Consider the following 20,384-nt stretch of genomic DNA (forward strand, 5'->3'; position numbering starts at 1 on the left):
TCTGGCCTGAAACCCACAATTAATGTGCCATTGACAAAATAAGCCTCATGTCAGCCTCAGCCTTAGCCTCAGCCTCAGCCTCAACTTGACACAAAAGCCAACTCAGAACAGATCACAGCCTTAAATGTAAAATTAACTCTAGAAGACTTTAAGGGGGAAAATGTACCAGGGAAGATCTTCAGGATCACAGTAAAGCAGAGTTCTAAGACTTGACACAAAAAAGCATGACACATAAAAGAAAAACCTGGTAAAACAGAACTCATCAAAGCTAAAAACTTTCACTCTGCAAAAGGCCTTATTACAAAGATAAAAAGACAAGCTACAGTCTAGGAGAAAATATATGCAAACCCACGTCTGACAAAGAACTAGTATATATAAACAACTCAAACTAACAGTAAAAATAATAATAATAATAATAATCCAATTAGAAACCTCTAACATTTTACCAAAGACTTTCACCAAAGAGGATATACAAATGACATGGATATTTTTTCCACTCCTAATCTTCACCAGAAAATAATTATTCACTTTTCTCCCATATATTGAAGCAAATCCACACAGCTTCCTAGTAGAAGGATAATCCTGAAGGACAATCTTTATGTCATGACTTATCATTTAAGTTACTGCAATGGGCATTCACCACAGGCAATCAGGAGTTCTGGGTTCCCAGGCACCTGCCCAGGATGGGGCGGCCTGGGCCTGTGCACCGCATCACAGTGGGCACAGGGGCTTGGGCAGTGCTGCGTGGAGCCAGAGCACACATCTTGGTGTGGAAAAATGTGATGGTGAGCAGGAAACTCCAGGGCTGCCAGAGGTTCCTGCAGAGGCTTGCTGTGTGGGGAGCAGCTCCTGGTGAACGGGAAGAGAGGTGCAGGCTTCCAGCAAGGCGGGGTTTTCTAGGGGGTCCTATCTGATGGCTCCCTACTGGTTCTGCCACTCTGAGGCAGTTTTCTTTTCATCTGAGAACTACAGTAATTTTGAGATTTTTCTCCAGCTGGAATGCTATGAATTCCCTCAAAGTTTTTCATTTTCAAGACTCTTCCCTTTGGGGTACAATCTGTCAAAATACCATTTTTTTCAGTAAGTCAAAGAAAGATTTGTGGCCTCAGTTGATCAAAGCTTTTTAACTTCTCACATTGTATTTGACCTACGCAAACTATTGCTGAGGGCCATTACCAAGTAGGTATTGACGCATCGTAATCCTTGCCAGTGTACCCCATGTTAAATGGACTTGCCTTGGAAATTTGCTGCGACCTTGCTTGTGTGTTTGAGAAAGATGACCCTGCTCAAGGTGATCGAGGGTGGATCCAGGTTTGAGGAAGTATCCTGCAGGTTTGAGGAAGTATCCCGGTCCTTGGGCTTAGGGTGTTCCCGGTTTAAGGCGTTTCCCGGTTTAAGAATATGGGTTTTAGGGAAGTTGAGGTTGAAGATTATTGCTGCTGGGATTAGGGTGTTCCTGTTGCTTGTTCCCAGTTGAGTTTCAAATGGGATTTTGGAAAAAGCCTCGTGGAGTAGGTGAAGTGCGCGGCAGAACGAGACTGCCCCTGAACGTGTGTGGAGGCTGGTGTGAGATCCGGAATAAAGAATTGCTGTTTGAACCTACAGAGCTGTGTGGTGGCTCGTGATTCTGTGCCAAGCCGAGTCATTGGCACTTGGCTTCGGCATTTGGTGGCCCGTACGCGGAACATCTGAAATTTGGAGGTGAGTAAATTGCTCGCCCCTGAGGGAAGGCGAGAGAATGGGTGACCATTTCCAAAAACAATGTGTTCTTGTTTTGATTTATTTCGTTTTTGTTTCAAGTTGCCTGTCCCTAGAAATTTCTCAGGCAAACTGGGAAAAATGGTTCGCTCAAGGTTTGAAGTTTGTTAGCCCCGAGAAAGAGAAAATTGATACAGCGAATTTTTATTCAGTTTTTGTTTCATTCAGTTGCGGTTTTTTCTTATGTTATCTTATTGGGTTGCGTTATCTTTATAGAAGATTAGAAATTAGTAAAAAAGAAACCGAAAAGTTGTTAAGTAAATTGTTAGAGGTTCAGACCATGGAGAAAGACATTTTAGATCAAGGAAAAGAGAAGGTCTCTCGAGCTAGTCAGAGAGAGGAAGAAAATTTAAAGGAAAAGGGGTTATTAGGAAAAAGGCCACAACAAAAGGTTGTTACTAACTCCGTTTTATTACCAGAGGGTGTAATTCAACCATCAGCCCCGCCGATGGAGACAGCTGAATGGCCCTCAAACCCCATCGTAGTTGATAGATGGGATCCTGAGACAGGACCTCAAAGATTAGCATGCCCTGTATTTGAACAGGTAGGAGGGCAGCGAATTCACCGTGCTTTAGAATTTAAAACAGTGAAGCAGTTAAAGGAGGCTGTAACAACCTATGGTCCTCAAGCCCCTTTCACAGTAAGCATGGTGGAGTCCATTACTAACTTGGACATGACGCCAGCAGATTGGGCTAGCATGTGTAAATCTGTGCTAAATGGAGGACAATATTTGTTATGGAAGGTTGCCAATGAGGAATTTTGCAGGGAGACAGCTAGACGAAATGCAGCAGCCGGTTACCCTCAAAGAAATCTAGAGATGCTGCTAGGAAAAGGAGATTATGAGGGTCAGCGGCAACAAATGGAATATGATCCTGCTGTATATGCACAGATTGCTGCAGACGCAGTTAGGGCATGGAAGACTTTACAAGGACATGGAGATTTACAAGGTCAGCTATCTAAGGTATTACAGAGACCTAATGAACCTTACGCTGACTTTGTAGATAGGCTTATTCAAACGGCCGCCAAAATTTTTGGTGACACAGAACAAGCAATGCCATTAATAAAACAATTGGCTTATGACCAAGCAAATCGTTGCTGCAGAGAGGTTATTAGACCATGGAGGCATGAAGATTTAAACACATATATTAAATTATGTAGAGATGTTAATGAACAAGGGCAAGTCATGGCAGCTGCAGTAAAACAGGCTTTAGATGCCAGGCCAGAAACATGCTATAATTGTGAACAAACAGGACATTTTAAAAGGAGTTGCCCCATAAGAGGAGGTTTTAACAAAACTAGAAATCAAAGGAATAGAATACCGGGTATTTGCCCACGATGCCGTAGAGGGAGACATTGGGCTAATGAATGCCGTTCTCAAACCACCATAGAAGGTACTCCCTTATCAAAAAACGGAGAAGGATCAGGTATTTACCCAAGATATCGTGGAGAAAGGCATCAGGCTTCATTGCCAAAAAACGGACAGGGGGGCCCAATGCTCCGGGGCCCACAACCACAAATATACGGGGCAGTGGAGGAACCCAGCAACCCCATAAGGGTGGTGCCCAGGACACATTGTCCATTAAATCCCTCATCAGACAAACCCGAGGGAGCGCAGGGTTGGACATCTGCGCCTCTGCCAGAGCAGTATTAACTCCAGAGATGGGAGTTCAAATCATTCCTACAGGAATAAAAGGACCTCTTCCCCAAGGAACAGTAGGCTTATTATTGGGACGTAGTTCATCTACATTAAAAGGACTTATGATAAGTCCTGGGGTAATTGATCCCGATTATGTAGGTGAAATAAAAATTATAGCTAGTTCTCCAGGAGGTATATCAGTAATTTCACCTGGAGATAGAATAGCACAGTTGTTAATAATACCCAGCCTACATAATAAGTTCTCTAGTCTTAATGTAGAAAGAGGTTCCAGGGGATTAGGCTCCACAGGTGTAGATTGGGCTATGTTGTCTTTAAATTTAGATTCTCGCCCAATGCTAAAACTAAATATTCAGGGTCGTGAGTTTAATGGCCTGCTGGACACAGGTGCTGACCTTAGCATCATATCTCTTCAAGAATGGCCAAAACATTGGCCATTACAACAAGCCACTCAAACGCTTCGAGGCCTAGGAGTGGCGACTAATCCCCATAGAAGTGCTATGGTATTAGATTGGAAGGATCCTGAAGGATGTGAAGGAACTATACAGCCATATGTTTTGGATCACCTTCCTATTAATTTATGGGGACGAGATGTCCTAGATCAACTAGGTTTGATGTTAACAAATAACATCAATCCTAATGCGCCCACTACTAGGGCTAGACAAGGTATCAGGAAAGAAAAAAGATTAGGAAAACAAGAGCAAGGTATAGCAGCACCAATTCAAATAGATCAAGGAACAGACAGACATGGGTTGGATTTTCAGAAAGGGCCACTGAGACAATTAAAATTACTTGGAAATCAGAAAGACCAGTGTGGGTTCCTCAGTGGCCCCTGACTAAAGAAAAGATACAAGTAGCCCATGATCTGGTCAAACAACAATTAGCGGAAGGACATTTACAACCTTCTGTATCTCCCCATAATACTCCCATTTTTGTCATCAAAAAGAAATCGGGTAAATGGAGATTATTACAAGATTTAAGAGCAATTAATAATGAGATGGTTATTATGGGACCTGCTCAATCAGGGATTCCTCAATTGTCTGCTTTACCAAAAACGTGGCATGTTTTAGCTATAGACATTAAAGATTGCTTTTTTTCGATTCCAATTCATCCCGAGGATAGTCCACGTTTTGCATTTACTATCCCTGCATTAAATCATGAAGGTCCTGATGAGAGATATGAATGGAAAGTACTCCCTCAAGGAATGGCTAACAGTCCGACTATGTGTCAAATATATGTTAATAAAGCAATCCAGCCACTTAGAAATCAAAATCCTGAACTAAAAATATTTCACTATATGGATGATGTATTATTAGCACATAAAGATAAAAACACATTGCTGGAATGTTATGCCACACTTACAAACTTGTTAAAAAATTATAATCTAGAGATAGGAATAGATAAGGTACAATTAAATTTTCCAATTAATTATTTAGGAGTTCTATTATCCTCAACCATGGTCCGTCCACCTAAAATTCAAATACGAGTAGATCAACTCAAATCACTTAATGACTTTCAAAAGTTGTTGGGAGATATAAATTGGATAAGGCCTTATCTAGGCATACCAACAGGAGAGTTGGGACCTTTATTTGATATTCTAAAAGGTCCATCAGATCCAAATTCACCCCGAATGCTAACTCCTAAAGCTAGAAAGGCATTAAAAATTATTGAAACATATATGGAAAATATGCATTTAGATAGAATTGATATAAGTTTGCCTTTATTATTTATCGTACTACCAACAAAAAATATTCCTACAGGAGTATTTTGGCAGGAAGGTCCATTATTGTGGATACATTTATCTTACTCTCCTAACACTATTCTTACTAGGTATCCTGAGGCTGTAGGACAATTAATACTCAAAGGAATAAAAGCAGCAAAGGGAGTGTTTGGAATTTCTCCCAATAAAATTATTACTCCATATACTATGGAGCAAATTGATGAGTTAGCTAATGAGTTAAATACATGGGCAATAATCATGTGTAAATCAAATGTTTCATTTGATAATCATTTACCATCTAATCCTTTGTTGTCTTTTTGGTCTAAGCATCCTGCAGTTTTTCCTAAAATGACAAGAAAAACACCTATCATGAATGCTCCAAATATATTCACTGATGGGTCTAATAATGGTACAGCTGCAGTAGTTACCCCTGATCAAACTTTTACATTTTTAGTTCCCAAACAATCAGCTCAAAAGGTAGAGCTTAATGCAGTTTTACAAGCTTTCCTGATGTTCAAAGATTCTGTATTTAATTTATTTTCTGATAGTCAGTATATAGTTAACGCTATTATATCCCTTGAAGATGCTGGTAGGATTTCCCCTTCCTCTACTGTTTTCTCTTTGTTTTCCACTATACAAAGTCTAATCTGGGATAGAAAAGATCCATTCTTTATAGGACATATCAGGGCACATACAGGATTGCCTGGAGCCCTTAGTTTGGGCAATGATTTAGCAGATAAAACTACACATGATATACATATTTTTTCTACTGTAGAAGAAGCTACAAATTTTCATAAAAGGTTTCATGTTAATGCTAATACTTTACAAAAGCGTTTTAAAATAACTAAGGAACAAGCCAGGCATATAATAAAACAATGTCAAAATTGTGTGACCTTTTTACCACAAGTTAATCTTGGAGTCAATCCTAGAGGACTGATACCTAACCATATTTGGCAGATGGACGTCACACACTTGCCAGAATTTGGAAAATTAAAATATTTACATGTTACAGTTGATACTTCTTCCGGATTTTTGATGGGCTCCCTTCATGCCGGAGAAAAAACTAAAGATGTTATAGCTCATTGCTTACAAAATTTTGCCACTGTGGGTGTTCCTAAACAGTTAAAAACTGATAATGGTCCTGGTTACACTTCTAACTCTTTTAAACAATTTTGCTCATCCTTTGGTATTACTCATATAACAGGAATCCCATACAACCCACAGGGACAAGGCATAGTTGAAAGAGCTCATCAAACTATTAAAACATACTTATTAAAGCAAAAAGAGGGAATTGGAAAGGGGTATATATCCCCCAAAGATAAACTTAAAATAACCCTTTTTACTCTAAACTTTCTAAATTTGGATTCATCAGGACTTAGTGCTGCGGAAAGACATATGTATCCGAAAAATGTACATAAGCCTAAGGTACTTTGGAAAGATATTCTAACAGGACAATGGAAAGGTCCCGACCCAGTTATTGTCTGGAGTCGGGGTTCCGTTTGTGTGTTCCCACAGGGAGAACAGCAGCCGATTTGGATTCCAGAGAGGTTAACCAAAACAATTTCTACAGAAAAAGAAGATGATTTGACTGAAATCCATAACAGCTGATATCCAGAGCTCCAGCTTGGCTATTCTTACATCTGCGACAGTGATTAACCACGGTGCTTTTTTTCAATATCTATTTTATTATTGCATTTTTCCCACATCATAAAGTTCTATTTTATTTTTTGAGCTCATACAAACCTAGGTTAATGTTTTTCTGATCAGTTTTGTTTTTTGACTGTGTTTTATTTTTTGACTGTGGAGTTTTTAAACATTGCAATGGAGATTTCACTTAGGTATAGCTACAAGGCCTTTACTTATTATTGTCTTATGTGTTGTATGTTATGTGTGTACTGTTTTGTGTTGCATGTCAGTATGTGTGTATGTCCATATTTTTATTTGAGGAGCGCTCATGAAAAAATGGATCCGAATTTTTTTTTTTTTTTTATTCACGTGATTTAAGTGGTTTAATCTAAATTAGGTAAACAGCTGTTAATGATTGTTTTCAAAGGTGGTTAACAGATCTGTTTGCTTGCTATTGTTTTTAAAAGTGATTAACAGATCTGTTTGTTTACTTTCACTTTTCCTTTTCATTATATTTAATAATTCTGTTCAGGATAATGTCTCTTTAACATCATTGCCAGAATTCCCATCTCCATCCCAGTGCCTGTGAAGACTAAGAAAACCAAACTACAGCTTCTATGATCACAGTAAACTGTATAAACTGATGCATCAATGAATATAACTCAACAAGTAATGCTCAATCAAGGACTTGATTTACTTTGGGAGGAAATGGACATATTGATAGACTCTTCCACTTTGAACTGCCTGCAGAACTTGCCTGGACTATATATCAGTTGCATGCATTGTGAACTATCGTCTGGTGCAGCGAATTGTGGTACTGCTGGCATATTTTTGCTGATGGTGTCACCAGTGATGCAATTTCCTTGCCAGCGCACCCCATGTTAATTGTGGTAACACTGGCATCTTTGCTGATGGTGTCACAGTGACGCAATTTTTCCAAAGGAGCCGTCAATTGGCTTGGTGTCTTGGCATTTCTGTGTCTTCCTCCCTTCTACTAGTGATGGTCTAAAATTTGGGGGCCAACAGAGGTGAGGCAAGAACCTCACCCCCCCACTGGTGCTTAGGCCTATCCACAAGCATGGCTGAATGCTAGACCGGTAGTCAGTGACGGGTTGATCTGGTTGCAGTGGATTCAACCTAAGACAGGAAGTTGACGCCCAAAGGTCAGCTCTCCCATGACGGGTAAGAACCACATGTTGAATTGGACAACCTACCAGGCACGGTCCTAAGCCACATTGCTTGTTGTTTAATTAATCAGAAGGGGGGAGATGCTGAGGGCCATTACCAAGTAGGTATTGACGCATCGTAATCCTTGCCAGTGTACCCCATGTTAAATGGACTTGCCTTGGAAATTTGCTGCGACCTTGCTTGTGTGTTTGAGAAAGATGACCCTGCTCAAGGTGATCGAGGGTGGATCCAGGTTTGAGGAAGTATCCCGGTCCTTGGGCTTAGGGTGTTCCCGGTTTAAGGCGTTTCCCGGTTTAAGAATATGGGTTTTAGGGAAGTTGAGGTTGAAGATTATTGCTGCTGGGATTAGGGTGTTCCTGTTGCTTGTTCCCGTTGAGTTCTCGTGAGATTCAAATGGGATTTTGGAAAAAGCCTCGTGGAGTAGGTGAAGTGCGCGGCAGAACGAGACTGCCCCTGAACGTGTGTGGAGGCTGGTGTGAGATCCGGAATAAAGAATTGCTGTTTGAACCTACAGAGCTGTGTGGTGGCTCGTGATTCTGTGCCAAGCCGAGTCATTGGCACTTGGCTTCGGCAAACTATAAATTACCTAACAGTACACTACAAATATTTTTTTAAGTCAAAGGTAAAACATGAAAAATTATAAAGGAAATTCAACATTAATATTATTTCTTTACCATGGTAACATTTTTTTCAAAAGAGTTAATTTCATGTACATGCTCTGGGAAGACATTCAATGTTCTTAACTTTTTTTCTTCATGATTTAAATGTAATGGTAATATATTCATTGAACGTATTGTCACTCTGCGTATCCTCCAGTTTTGCTATTGCCAGTCTTCACTCTATTATGATGTAAATTTAATAAACTTATTCAACAAGGTAGTGGATCTGAAATAGACCTTGATGAGAAACACCACAGATACATTCACACAAGCGACACAAAAGTCCTACAGGAAAGTAAGAAGCCATGTCTTTCTCATGTTGGACAATAACTTTATGCCAACTTTCGTAACAGGCCCATTAGACGGAGAGGATCCAGACAACACAGAAGTCTCTGGTCAAGGAAAATCGAGCACTAGGCATCATGAGTTGACCATCAAACATCTCAGCAAAAGGAGAAGAGCGTTTGGATAGGCTATCACGAGGGAATTAGCTGTTGGAATCCAAGCGTCTGGTCATGCCAGCAGGGTATTGTAACCAGGCTAGGAGCTCAGGAAACACAAGCGGCAAGAGCTATCACTCAGCGCCAAATATAGGAAAGAAAATCTACCTTTTCTCCCTAAAGAGAAGTAGTGCCACTGACAGAAATGTGGACGTTAAAACAGGTAGCCAGTGGTTTCGGGGAAATGACACGATGGCTTTCGAAACTGTGCTTACAGCAGGACTTACCCATCCTGTTAGAATTCAGAAACAGAAAAGTGGAACTTTCGCAAGATGAGATATAGATTTCAGAAGCCAGGCCCAGAAGAGATGGCTAGAACCAGGACAGCAGCCACCCAGTCAAGAGAAGGAGGGAAGAGAGAACAGGAAGAGAGGGGCAGTGTGCGCAGATGCCAAAGATAAGGCCCAGGTCCCACACTTCCAACTGCTCTCCCTCTTTCAGCTCAAAATGTGACAAGCAGATGAACAGGAGCCAAAATGACTAAATTGCTGTATGAAGACAACCTGAGCTCACTAGAAACTGACATGGCTGACGCTCTGGGCCCCTTCACAAAGCTCAGTCCTGTGCAACCCACCTGGCCTGGTTCTCTGAGCTACAGGAAGGAGAGGAAAGTGGCAGGTAAACCAACCGTCACTGTGTCACATGGGCAAGTGGCACTCCTTTTCACATACTTTTGTACTTGGCTACAGAAATTCTACCTAGCTGGTAAGGTTTCTGAATGTGATGGGAAAAACCAACAAGAGAGAGACCAACAGACAATGACAAGCCCAGGCCCCCAAACCCAGCATCTTCAACACGCTATTCTCCCTTAGTCCCCCAATGTTTTCTGACTCTTTCACATGCCACTGTATCTCACTCATGTGGCGTGTCTGTTATATGCAGTACCACTCGGCAGGGCCCTGCCTCTCAGGTGCTATGCTGCTGTTGCTCAGCAAGTACTTGATGTCTGCCTACTGACAATTTCTCCCCTTGGATAGCTTACGTCTAGTGCCACACCATCATCCAACAGTGGATACTGTGACTTTCTCAAACTGGGAATTTACAATAGGAGAAAGACAAACAGGTAGCATGTAGAAGATCCACAACTCTCGTTCAGCACTCACTGAAACCCAGAAACCAACCCTGGCAGAATTCAGAGTCTCAGACACCAACAGAGGTTCAAGGGTTTTGGTGGGCTCATAACAGCAGGACCAGCCAAGGGCTGGTTTGTGGGAAGGGGCCAGACCAAGCTCAGCAAACAGACATTACCCTGTCTGTCCCTTCTGAGGCCTGTCATCCCACTTATTCTCTAAAGTCCAGGGCTCAGCTGTTGTCCCCTCACCCAGCAGCCTCCCCTTGCTTCCCAGCCACCAGCTCCCCTCCCTCCCACCCACATTCCCTCCCCACTCCAAACAGGGGCTCACAGGGACTCCCAAACCTGAGGGTGGCAGGCCAAGGCCTCACCTGGGTGGTGCTGAACTCTGTGCCCTTTCCCCACCCCTGCTGCAGATGCCTAGCAAGTGTCTGCTCAGGAATTCAATCCCTTCATCCTGGCCAGAAGCCACATTTACCACTGGTCATAAGAGGGACAAAAGAACAGTCTGAAGAAATCAGTATGAATCCATCACCACTACTGGAACAATGTAGAGTAAATGCCCATGTCAGCTAGGTTGGCTTCTCTGTGTCACAGTGGTGACAGAAGACCACAGAAAGACCACCTGTTTAGACTTTGTTTTCAGGTCTTAACCATCCTCTTCATGATACCTATAAACCACTGCTAGGTACCTGGTGTGGGCAGTGTCTTTTATGAAGTGCCATAGACCAGAGAACAAAATAAGTAACAAATATAGGGCTCCCAAGGAGCCAAAGGCAGCTTCTCCCTCAGGGAGCCACCATCATGTAGGAAATAAAACACAGACTTGATAATTTGGCAGCAAAGCATCTAAGCAGCAATGAAGAGCTGACAGAAGAAGTCATCGTCGCACATAAATGTTTGTCCAGTGAAGAAGGAGGAGATTGCTGAGGCTTGAAAGAAAAGGGCTGGGTTTACACGAGTGGAATTAGGATACACCAATTTTGAAGGAATAAGAAAAGGATGCATGGAAACATACATGCTTTGCCCAAGCAGGCATTTAACAGACATTTAATGAAGGAATTCATAGAAAGATCAGAGCATGCAGTCCTCATGGGTGCAGCACATGAGCACTGGATCATGTCAGGAAGAAGGTGGGCTCCACAGGGGCACCGTGGGACACGAGGCTGGGAGGGAGGGAAGGAGGGATCCAACAGCGGGGTTCCACACCTTCCAGGGACTTTGGGGGAGCAGAAAGTCCTGCAACAGAGAGTAAAACAATCTAAGAGCTTTGCACAGGAAGCAAAGAGGAGAAATAGCAGTTCTGTGTCCTACAATTTAGAAATTAATCACACATTGGGGAAAATGTTTCTAAAAGGAAAAACTGTTTCCTATCATTTTCTTCTAAAAATCTGTGTATATCACTCACCACAAAAGAAATACACATAATGCCTGACACATAATAGTGGAAGGAATTTGTCCCCAAAGATCTTTTCTTTGTATAAATGCTGCCACCACAATTGACGCCTCAATAAAAATGAATATTTATGAAATGTAAAACGGCTTGGATTAACTTATTCCAATTTCACCTCTAAATTTAGATTTTTAAATCACGCCAAAATGTAGATTTTGATTACAAAAGCATATTGGAGGAAAAAAGATGTACTTGACAAGGAAAAGAGAGAAAAATTTTTTTAAAAAAATTAAAATCAGTATGACAAAAGATGATAGAAAGGTGGTCAATTAAACTATAACAGCAGAGAGCTCATCCTCAACGTGGAGTCATTTAATTCAATAATGCAGTCACATTAGGAGAATCACAAGTTATAAAGAAGCATGAAGTAAAAAGTCTATGTATCCCATCCATCTCAGCTCATCGCAGGCCTCCCCCAGTTATTAGTCCTCAGCTCCCCTTTCAGAGTCTCTTTATACATACATGCATGTTATTATTTTCCTCCTGGCTTACACAAAAGTTAGCATCCTCTCCATACTGTTCTGACCTTGCTTTCTCCCTTCACTGTATCTTGGCAATCTCTCCACACCATTCATATAGACGTCCCACATTCTTTTTACAGCTGCATATTTCATTGTGAGGATGAACCATCATTTATTTAACTAGCCCTATTGAAGGGCACTTGGGTTGTTTCCAATCTTCGGCTATTGCAAACAAAGCTGCAGTGAATAACCTGGTACAGTCGTCACTTGGCACGCGTGCAAGTGGATCTGCACGGCAATTCCCAGAAATTGAATTCCTGAGTCAAAAGGTAGACCCATTTAAATTTTCGATAGATACTGCCAAATTGCTTTCCATGAGAGTGGAGCCGACCTACGTTTCGTCAAGAATCTACCCATGGAGTATATCTTCAAAGCGCTGGGGACTTGCCAATCTGAAAGTGGTATTAGCATTGTGAGCGCAGTTGAGCATCTTTTTATGTTTAAGAGCCAATTGTGCTTCCTTTTCTGGAAACTATCTGCTCAAAACCTTTGCCTATTTTCTAATGGGTGTTGGTGTTTTCTTACTACTTTCTAGAAGCTCTGTACATTCTAGGGAGATTGGTCCTCCACCAATGAAATGCATCCTGGGCTGTCTTCTGATTTGGCTGAAGGTGATTTTTGCCACACAGAAGACTCTTCCGTGGAAGTGATCTAACTTATCAGCCTATTACATCTTTTGATTTTCAAGTCAGTAACAACACCTTTCCTCACACCAAGATTTTAAAGGAATTCTCTTTCTCTCATACTTAAATTTACATTTAACTAACTAGAAAAAGAGTAATTTCATCCAGACACTTCTATAGCCACGCTACCTAGGTACATATTCCAGACCCTCTACTTATTAGCTTTGTGATCTTGGATAAGACACCTAACTCTCTGCGTCTCAATTTCTGTAATCATAAATGGAGATAATAACAGTTATGACTTCATCAGGTTATTGAGAAGAGTGACTGTGTTAGTAAATTTAACTACAGTGCTTGGCATATAGTACACGTTGTAAGTGTGAGCTGTTATAAGCATCTTACATCTGTTTGGAATTTTAACTTGGTTTCAGTACAGAGCCAGCATTTCTTTCCCCATATTGCTACCTATTTTCCCAACCATTTACTGAACTCTCCCCACTGAGTTATCACTTTTTTCATAAGCTATAATCCCATATGTATTTAAGAACTTCTGATTTTTTTCCCTCTCTCTTTTGAACACCTCTAATTATCCTATCTTGTCTGACACACTGGCTAGGACCTACAATACAATATTAAATTGATTAGTAACAGGTAGACATGAGCAGTAGGAACATGAAGATTGAGGAGTTAATTCTATAGGCTGAGCCTACATGTTAACTCACATTTTTAAAGAAACCACTTAACACAGAGTCGTTCTGGCCCTGCTCTGACTTAGGATAATACCCCCTAACAAGCAGCATATTGTTCACAGGGCTGAGGCGTGTTTGCCCAGAGGCTGTTAAGCTCTCAAGCCTCTGGTCAGATTACCCTGACCAGAGGCTTGAGAGTTTAACAGCCTCAAGGTCTGGGAAAACAAGTTCCTAGCATAATTAGCCAGCACAGGCCAAGATGAACAAAAGTCACCTTTAGGTCCTCAACAGTCATTTTAATCTTATTGTAACTATAAATCTCATACCCCCATGGGATTCACTTAGATACTTATGGATAGAAACAGGGCCAGTAGGTATGCAGGAATCTGATACAATCCAACTGTCAATCAAGAGCCAGGAGTGGTGCTTGGGTAGGAGTCTCCAAAACTGCCCCTTAATCCCAATGAAAGCTGGGACACAAAGAAAGGAATTGTCTATCTCCTCTCTGAGACCACCTACTGTCTCCCTTGAAGGCACTTCTTTCCTGTTCAAACTCCCATCTTACTTGAAATGTTCTCTTGCAAGAACACAAAAATCTAGAGAACAACATGACCCATGGTAACAAAATAATAACCACTCAATGAAGGCATATTTCTGTTACAATCTAATTTAGCTAGCCTAGGAAAATTAAACATTTAAAATTTTAGAGGTTTAAATCTTACCTCTTGCAAAGTATAAATATACTACTACATCATGTTTAATAAACAGGTAGTAATTTCCTTAAATATTAAAAAAAAAAAAGAAGGATTTTTTTTTTTTCAAAAAGCCAGGATTAAAGCTAAGATGACCAACTAAAAGTATTTGATCACAGTGCACACCTGGTACCAGGCTAAGCTCACATCCTTGTCTTGCTTCAACTTAAGCAAGACGATCTAATGTTTCATAATTAAACCTGAAATTGGCCTTTGTGTTAACATAGATATAATTTTACATATTAAAGAAGTAGCCATCTACTCCCACCTAGTTGAGTGTTACTATCAGGACAGTTGTTAAATTTGGTCAAATAACTTCTCAGCATCTAGAGAGATAGCTATGCATTATTCTCTTAGACTAAACAACGAATTACAGTAACTGGTTCTCCACCATTAACAAAAGGTCTTTGCATTCTGTGGCTAATCTCCATGGCTGGGTTCTGTTTACCCCTATCTATTTAGCATTTTGTATCAATCCTCACACATGAAACTAGTCTGTAGTTTCCTTTTTTGTGTGATCTTTCTCAGATTTGGTCTCAATGTTAGACTTGCTTCTTGAAAAGAATCTGGATCTTTCTACTTAAATAATACTGGAATCATTTGATCTTTAAATATTTGGTAGACATTCTCTGGGAAACTGGACAGCATGCTTTGGTAAGAGGTAATTTTGACAACTTTATTTCTTCTATGAAAATTTAACTGTTTAGATTTTCTATTTTTTCTGGGGTCAATTTTGGTCACTTATCAATTATATTAATTCTGGGCTGGGGCCGTAGATCAGTAGTAGAGCACATGCCTGGCACATTTGAGGCCTTGGATTTGGTCCAAGATAAAAGAAAAAAATCCATCCAAGTTTTCAAATTTATTTTCAAAGGCTTGAGAAAACAGTCTCCTATGATTCTTTCAATTTTATTTCTGTGTCCTCCTTCTCAGTTCTCCCTTTGTGTATTTACACCTTCTTTCTTTTTTTCTTTATTAGACCAACTCATCATTTACACTGTTATTGTTGCAGTTTACTTAGTTTCCAAAGAGCTACCTTTGGAACTAACTCTATTCTATTTTTCTTATTTTCCCCCATATTTTTTCTTGGTGCATTATAATTATGCATTATTACATATATGTTCATGCACACAATACAATGATATAATTTGGCCAATATCACTCCCCAGTATTTCCCCTTTCCCCCTCCCCTGGTCTCTTTCCTCTACTCAACTGATCTCCCTTCAATTTTTATGAGAACAGTGCCCTTTTCTTTTCCTTTTTCCCCTCTAGCTTCACATATGAAAGAAAACATAACCCCTGACTTTCTGAGTTTGGCTTACTTAATATAATGTTCTCAAATTTCATCCATTTTCCTGCAAATAACATAATTTCATTTTCCTTTATGGCTGAAAACTCTATTGTGTGTGTGTGTTTGTGTGTGTGTGTGTATGTATGTGTGTGTATATATATATATATATATGTTTTACATTTTTTATCATTTATCCATTGAGGAATACCTAGGCTAGTTCTACAGTTGGCCTATTGTGAATTGTGTGCTATAAACATGGGCAATTATACATCACTCCAGTATGCTCACTTTAATTCTTTAGGATTAATACCAACGAGTGGTATAGCTGGATCATATGGTTGTTCCAGCACTAGTTTGTTGTCTACCACTTTTTTATTTACCCTAAAGTTCTTAGAAGAAACCTTCAGCAGGTGTTCTGCATCTGTTATCTCCCCACTCCAAAAAAACAGCATCACAACAAAAAACAATAAACTCTACCAAGGAACATAAGGACTGGTTAAGATAAAGCTAAATTGAATTTAATATAATTTGGGCAATATCATTCCCCAGTATTTCTTTCCCCTTTCCCTCCTCTCCTCCCTCCCGGTCCCTTTTTTTTTTTTTTTTTTTTTTCTCTAATGGTCTCCCTTCAATTTCTATGAGCTCCCCTTCCCCTTTCTTTTCCTTTTTCCTCTCTAGCTTCCACATACAAGAGAAAACACACCTGTAATCCCAGCAGCTCACAAGGCTGAAGCAGGAGGATCACGAGTTCAAAGCCAGACTCAGCAAAAGCAAGGTGCTAAGCAACTCAGAGAGACCCTGTCTCTAAATAAAATACGAAAATAGGACTGGGGATGTGGCTCGGTGGTCAAGTGCCTCTGAGTTCAATCCCCAGTACCCCCTAAAAGAGAGGGAGAGAAGCACAATCGTTGATCTTGAACTAGTTTTCGGGTATTATTCAAAAATCTAAGATTTTTTGGATTGTTTCTTTGGTATCTGGAGGACATAGCAAAAATGTTGTAATATATAAAAAGAAAAATTACAACAAGCTGAAGAAGTTCAGCATTTAAAAAGCATTGCTTTATTATGAAGAATACAAATAATAATAAATGCTGGTGAGGATGTGGGGTGGGGGATGTACACTCATACACTCTGGAAAGCAGTATGGAGATTCCTCAAAAAACTAGGAATGGAACCACCATATGACCCAGCTATGCCTCTCTTTGGTATTCAACCAAAAGAACTAAATCAGTACACTACAGTGATACAGACATCAATGTTTATAGCAGAACAATTCACAATAGCCAAGTTATGGAACCAGCCCCAGGTACCCATCAACAGATAAATGCATAAAGAAATGCACTATACACACAATGGAGTTTTACTCAGCCATGAAAAACAATGAAATTATGGCATTTGCTGGTAAATGGATGGAACTGGAGAAGATGATATTAAGTGAAATAAACCAACCTCAAAAATCAAAGGTTCAATGTTTCTCTTGTGAGGAAGCTAAACCACAATAAGGGGAGTAAGGGAGGCTGGAAATTCAGATATTGTAAATACACAAGGAAGATCAGTGGAGTAGAAGAGACAGGGAGGGAGTAAAGACTGGAAAGGGGAGAAAATGTGGAATGAATTTAATAAAATCAAGCTATGTGCATTATAAATATATCACAATGAATTTAATCTTTTTGTACAAAGCACCAGTCAAAAATAAATAAATAAACCAGTGAAAGGAATATCAGTAGAATATATGAAGGAGAATAGGAGGAGCAGGAGGACAGAGGAAAGGGGGGTGGGGCAACCAAGGACTGAAATGGAGTAAATTAAATTCCATGTATGTATGATTTTGTCAAAATAAACCTAACTACAATGTTCTTTTAAAAAAAATAAATAGCATTGCCTTTAAATGTCCACTTACAAATACTGGCTTGTCACAGACAATTTTAAAGATAAATGTACAAAGTTTAGATAAGCTGGCCCCAAAGCCCATATTTTTAAAAAAATAATCTGGGGGCTGGGGATGTGGCTCAAGTGGTAGCCCGCTTGCCTGGCATGCATGCGGCCTGGGTTGGAGCCTCAGCACCACATACAAACAAAGATGTTGTGTCCACCGAAAACTAAAAAATAAATATTAAAATTCTCTCAAATAATAATAATAATAATCTGGGGCTGGGGATGTGGCTCAAGTGGTAACAAGCTCGACCGGCATGTGCTGGGAGCTGGGATCAATCCTCAGCACCATATAAAAAATAAAAATAAAGATGTTGTGTCCACCGAAAATGAAAAATAAATATCAAAAAAATTCTCTCTCTCTCTAAAATAGTAATAATAATAATAATAATCTGGATTTTTTTCAATTTAATCTCGGATTTAAATTAAAAATTAACCTCTAAGGCTGCCGATGACTGAATAAAATGATGAAGGTGGAATACAGACAACAGCAACCGTTAATTAGGTGAAGGAGAAAAAGGTCACACCATTTCCAAACTTCTTCAGACCCCAAAAATCTCTACAGCGGCTAATCTCACAGTAAGTATTCCACGTTAAGACGACCCTTGGCAATGGTAAGCACGGCACCGAGGTGCTGCAGGTTGAACATCCCTCATGAGAAATGCCTGGGACCATGGGTATCAGATTGTGACTTTTTTTTCCTATTTTGGAATACTGATATACACATGAGGTATCGTGGACATCTAAAGGAAAAACGAAATTCATTTATGTTTTATACACATCTTACACACACAGCCTTAGGATAATTTGACTGCATTTTAACTGTGACCCATCGCCCAACGTGTGATTTGGAATTTTCCGCTTGTGGAACCGTGTTTTGCTCAAGAAAGTGTGGATTCCTATTTTCGAATAAGGGATGCTCACCCTGTTCCGCTCTGCTATGGGCCTGGTACTGGTGGACCCACACAGTCCTGGACAGAAATTGAAAAATGAGGGAGCACCCACACACGTGATCATTTTCCTAGTATTTCCTCTTTACTGTCAAGTTTGAGAAGTTTGGGAAGCTCTGCTCCAAAATGACACCTCCGCGTGACTCATCAAGGGGGACAGCCAGGCCGTCCTGGAGGAAAAGGGGGCCGGGGACAATTCTCGCAGCCAGAACACTGGACTAAGGGCCATTTTCAAAACCCAAGTCTGCATCGCCAGATCTCGTTCCGGCGCTTCCAGGGACGACGCGGACCGCACCTCGGGGGGCGGAAGGCCGCAGCGACGGGACTGGCAGGAGGGAAAACCTGCGCCTTTCCGGCCCAGAGCGTGGCTGCAGGTGCCGCACCCCGGTAGAGTTAAACAGTCATTCTAGGCTCTTTCAAAGGGCTCTGACTCGTTTTAACGCGCGGGAAGCTAGACAACCTGAGGCGCTCTGGGTACAGCCCAGCAGCCTAGCCACCCCAGCTCCGACCGCGGCGCCCAGCGCGCCTGCGCGGCCCCGACCTCCGCACGCCCAAGCCAGACGTGACTTCCTTCCGGGCGGCGGTGGACGCCGGCGCAGGTTCCGCGCATGCGCAGCGGCGCACCCGCTCCTCGGCCAGTGATCCTTACCTGCTACCGGCATTGGCTCTCCGCGGCCGGGCAAGGCCTCCTGGGGCCCGACGAGCTTCGAGGCGGACATCCTTGGGACGGGAAGGAGGCTGTGGAGGAGCTGGCGGGCCCTCCTGGTGGCCCGGAGCATGGACGAGTGCCAGCCGGGGGGCGTCCGGATGGGACGGCAGGGCCGAGAGCTAGGAGCCGCGCGGCGGGCGGGCGCTGCTGCGGGGTGGCGGCCGGCAGAGTGGAGGTTGCCTAAGCCGGACCCACGGCCGTCAGCGAGGGCGTGTTCTTCCCCCGGGGGTGCCCGGCCCAGCGCGGCCGCCCGCGAGTCGCGGCTCTAGCTCAGGGGCAAAGTTCTCAGGAGAACAACGCGTGTCCTACTTGCCGCAGCAGTAGGTGAAGCGGCAGGGACCAAAAGATGGTGGTGTGTAGCCCGGTGGTCTGGCTGGTGTCGAGGTTGCTTCGCGCTTGGCCACCTCCCTAGCAGTTGTGCACTGTGCTCCATAAGGTGTGAGGCCCAGCCCGCCGACAGCTAGGAAATGGAGGTTTCCTCTGGAGCCAGTAACGACAAGTCCTCAAATAGATTTCTGCTGATCCAAAGAGAAAACCCATCACTGCTCTCAAAAAGCACAGAATAGGGATGATGTATTCAACAAAATAGTGACCCTCTATGTATAAATATACTCCTAAACCCACTTTGCAGGCCGTTACCTAGAGGAACCAGGCTTCGACACCACCGTTAACAAGTTTAGGTGAAGGTGAATGGTGCCGTTAGATCATTCTTGTTTCTGAAGTCACAGGAGGTAACATTTGTTTCTGTGGCAAAATTTCAACCTAAATGTGAGAAGTGACTTGGGAGTTCCGTATGTGAAGTACCGGTTTTACATACTGTGCCAAGATGGGTGTATGGTCTCATATGAAGGAAGGAACTTAAGATTAGCACCCACAGAAATGAGAAGCTTTGACCCATCCTCCCCCAGTGTTTGGTTACCGCTTTGTCTTTATGGGAGGCTGTAATATAAGGAGGACAGAAGGATTAACCTATGCACAGAATGTTGCCAGACACACAGCCTCAGATTAAAGCATTTATTTTGTAATGTATATTTCCCCTGGGCCAAACAGGGCCTGTTCTTACTTTTGATTTGTTTTTGTCTTGAGAGTAAACCAATCAGGTTCTAAAATCCTTTCCTGGAAACACCAAGATGTCCCTTTTAAGCTTAGGAAGTCCTGGTCACTGTTTAGGCATTTGAAAATAAAAAGATCTGTCAAAGGAAATAATTCTATATTACTGCCTTTTGATACATGTTGGTTTGATTTTTGTTTCATGGTTGACTATAACATACTAGAAATACTCTGCAA

At 41.6% G+C, this 20,384-nt stretch overlaps 1 protein-coding gene across 2 annotated transcripts in view; it reads right to left on the bottom strand.

The window, feature by feature from the left end:
• Positions 1-19,449, bottom strand: part of Msra (methionine sulfoxide reductase A) — a 345,680-nt gene extending 326,231 nt beyond the window's left edge. Inside the window, exon 1 of one of the 2 annotated variants that reach the window (XM_026398861.2) lies at positions 19,038-19,449. In XM_026398861.2, the coding sequence (XP_026254646.2) occupies positions 19,038-19,167 (130 nt within the window). In that variant the 5' untranslated portion in view covers positions 19,168-19,449. The remainder of the gene's footprint in view (positions 1-19,037) is intronic. The other variant, XM_026398858.2, reaches the window with a different exon arrangement.
• Between the last annotated feature and the right edge of the window lie 935 nt (positions 19,450-20,384).

The sequence above is a fragment of the Urocitellus parryii genome, chromosome 14 (genome assembly GCF_045843805.1).
Source record: "Urocitellus parryii isolate mUroPar1 chromosome 14, mUroPar1.hap1, whole genome shotgun sequence".
In the NCBI taxonomy this organism is placed as follows: Eukaryota; Metazoa; Chordata; class Mammalia; order Rodentia; family Sciuridae; genus Urocitellus; species Urocitellus parryii.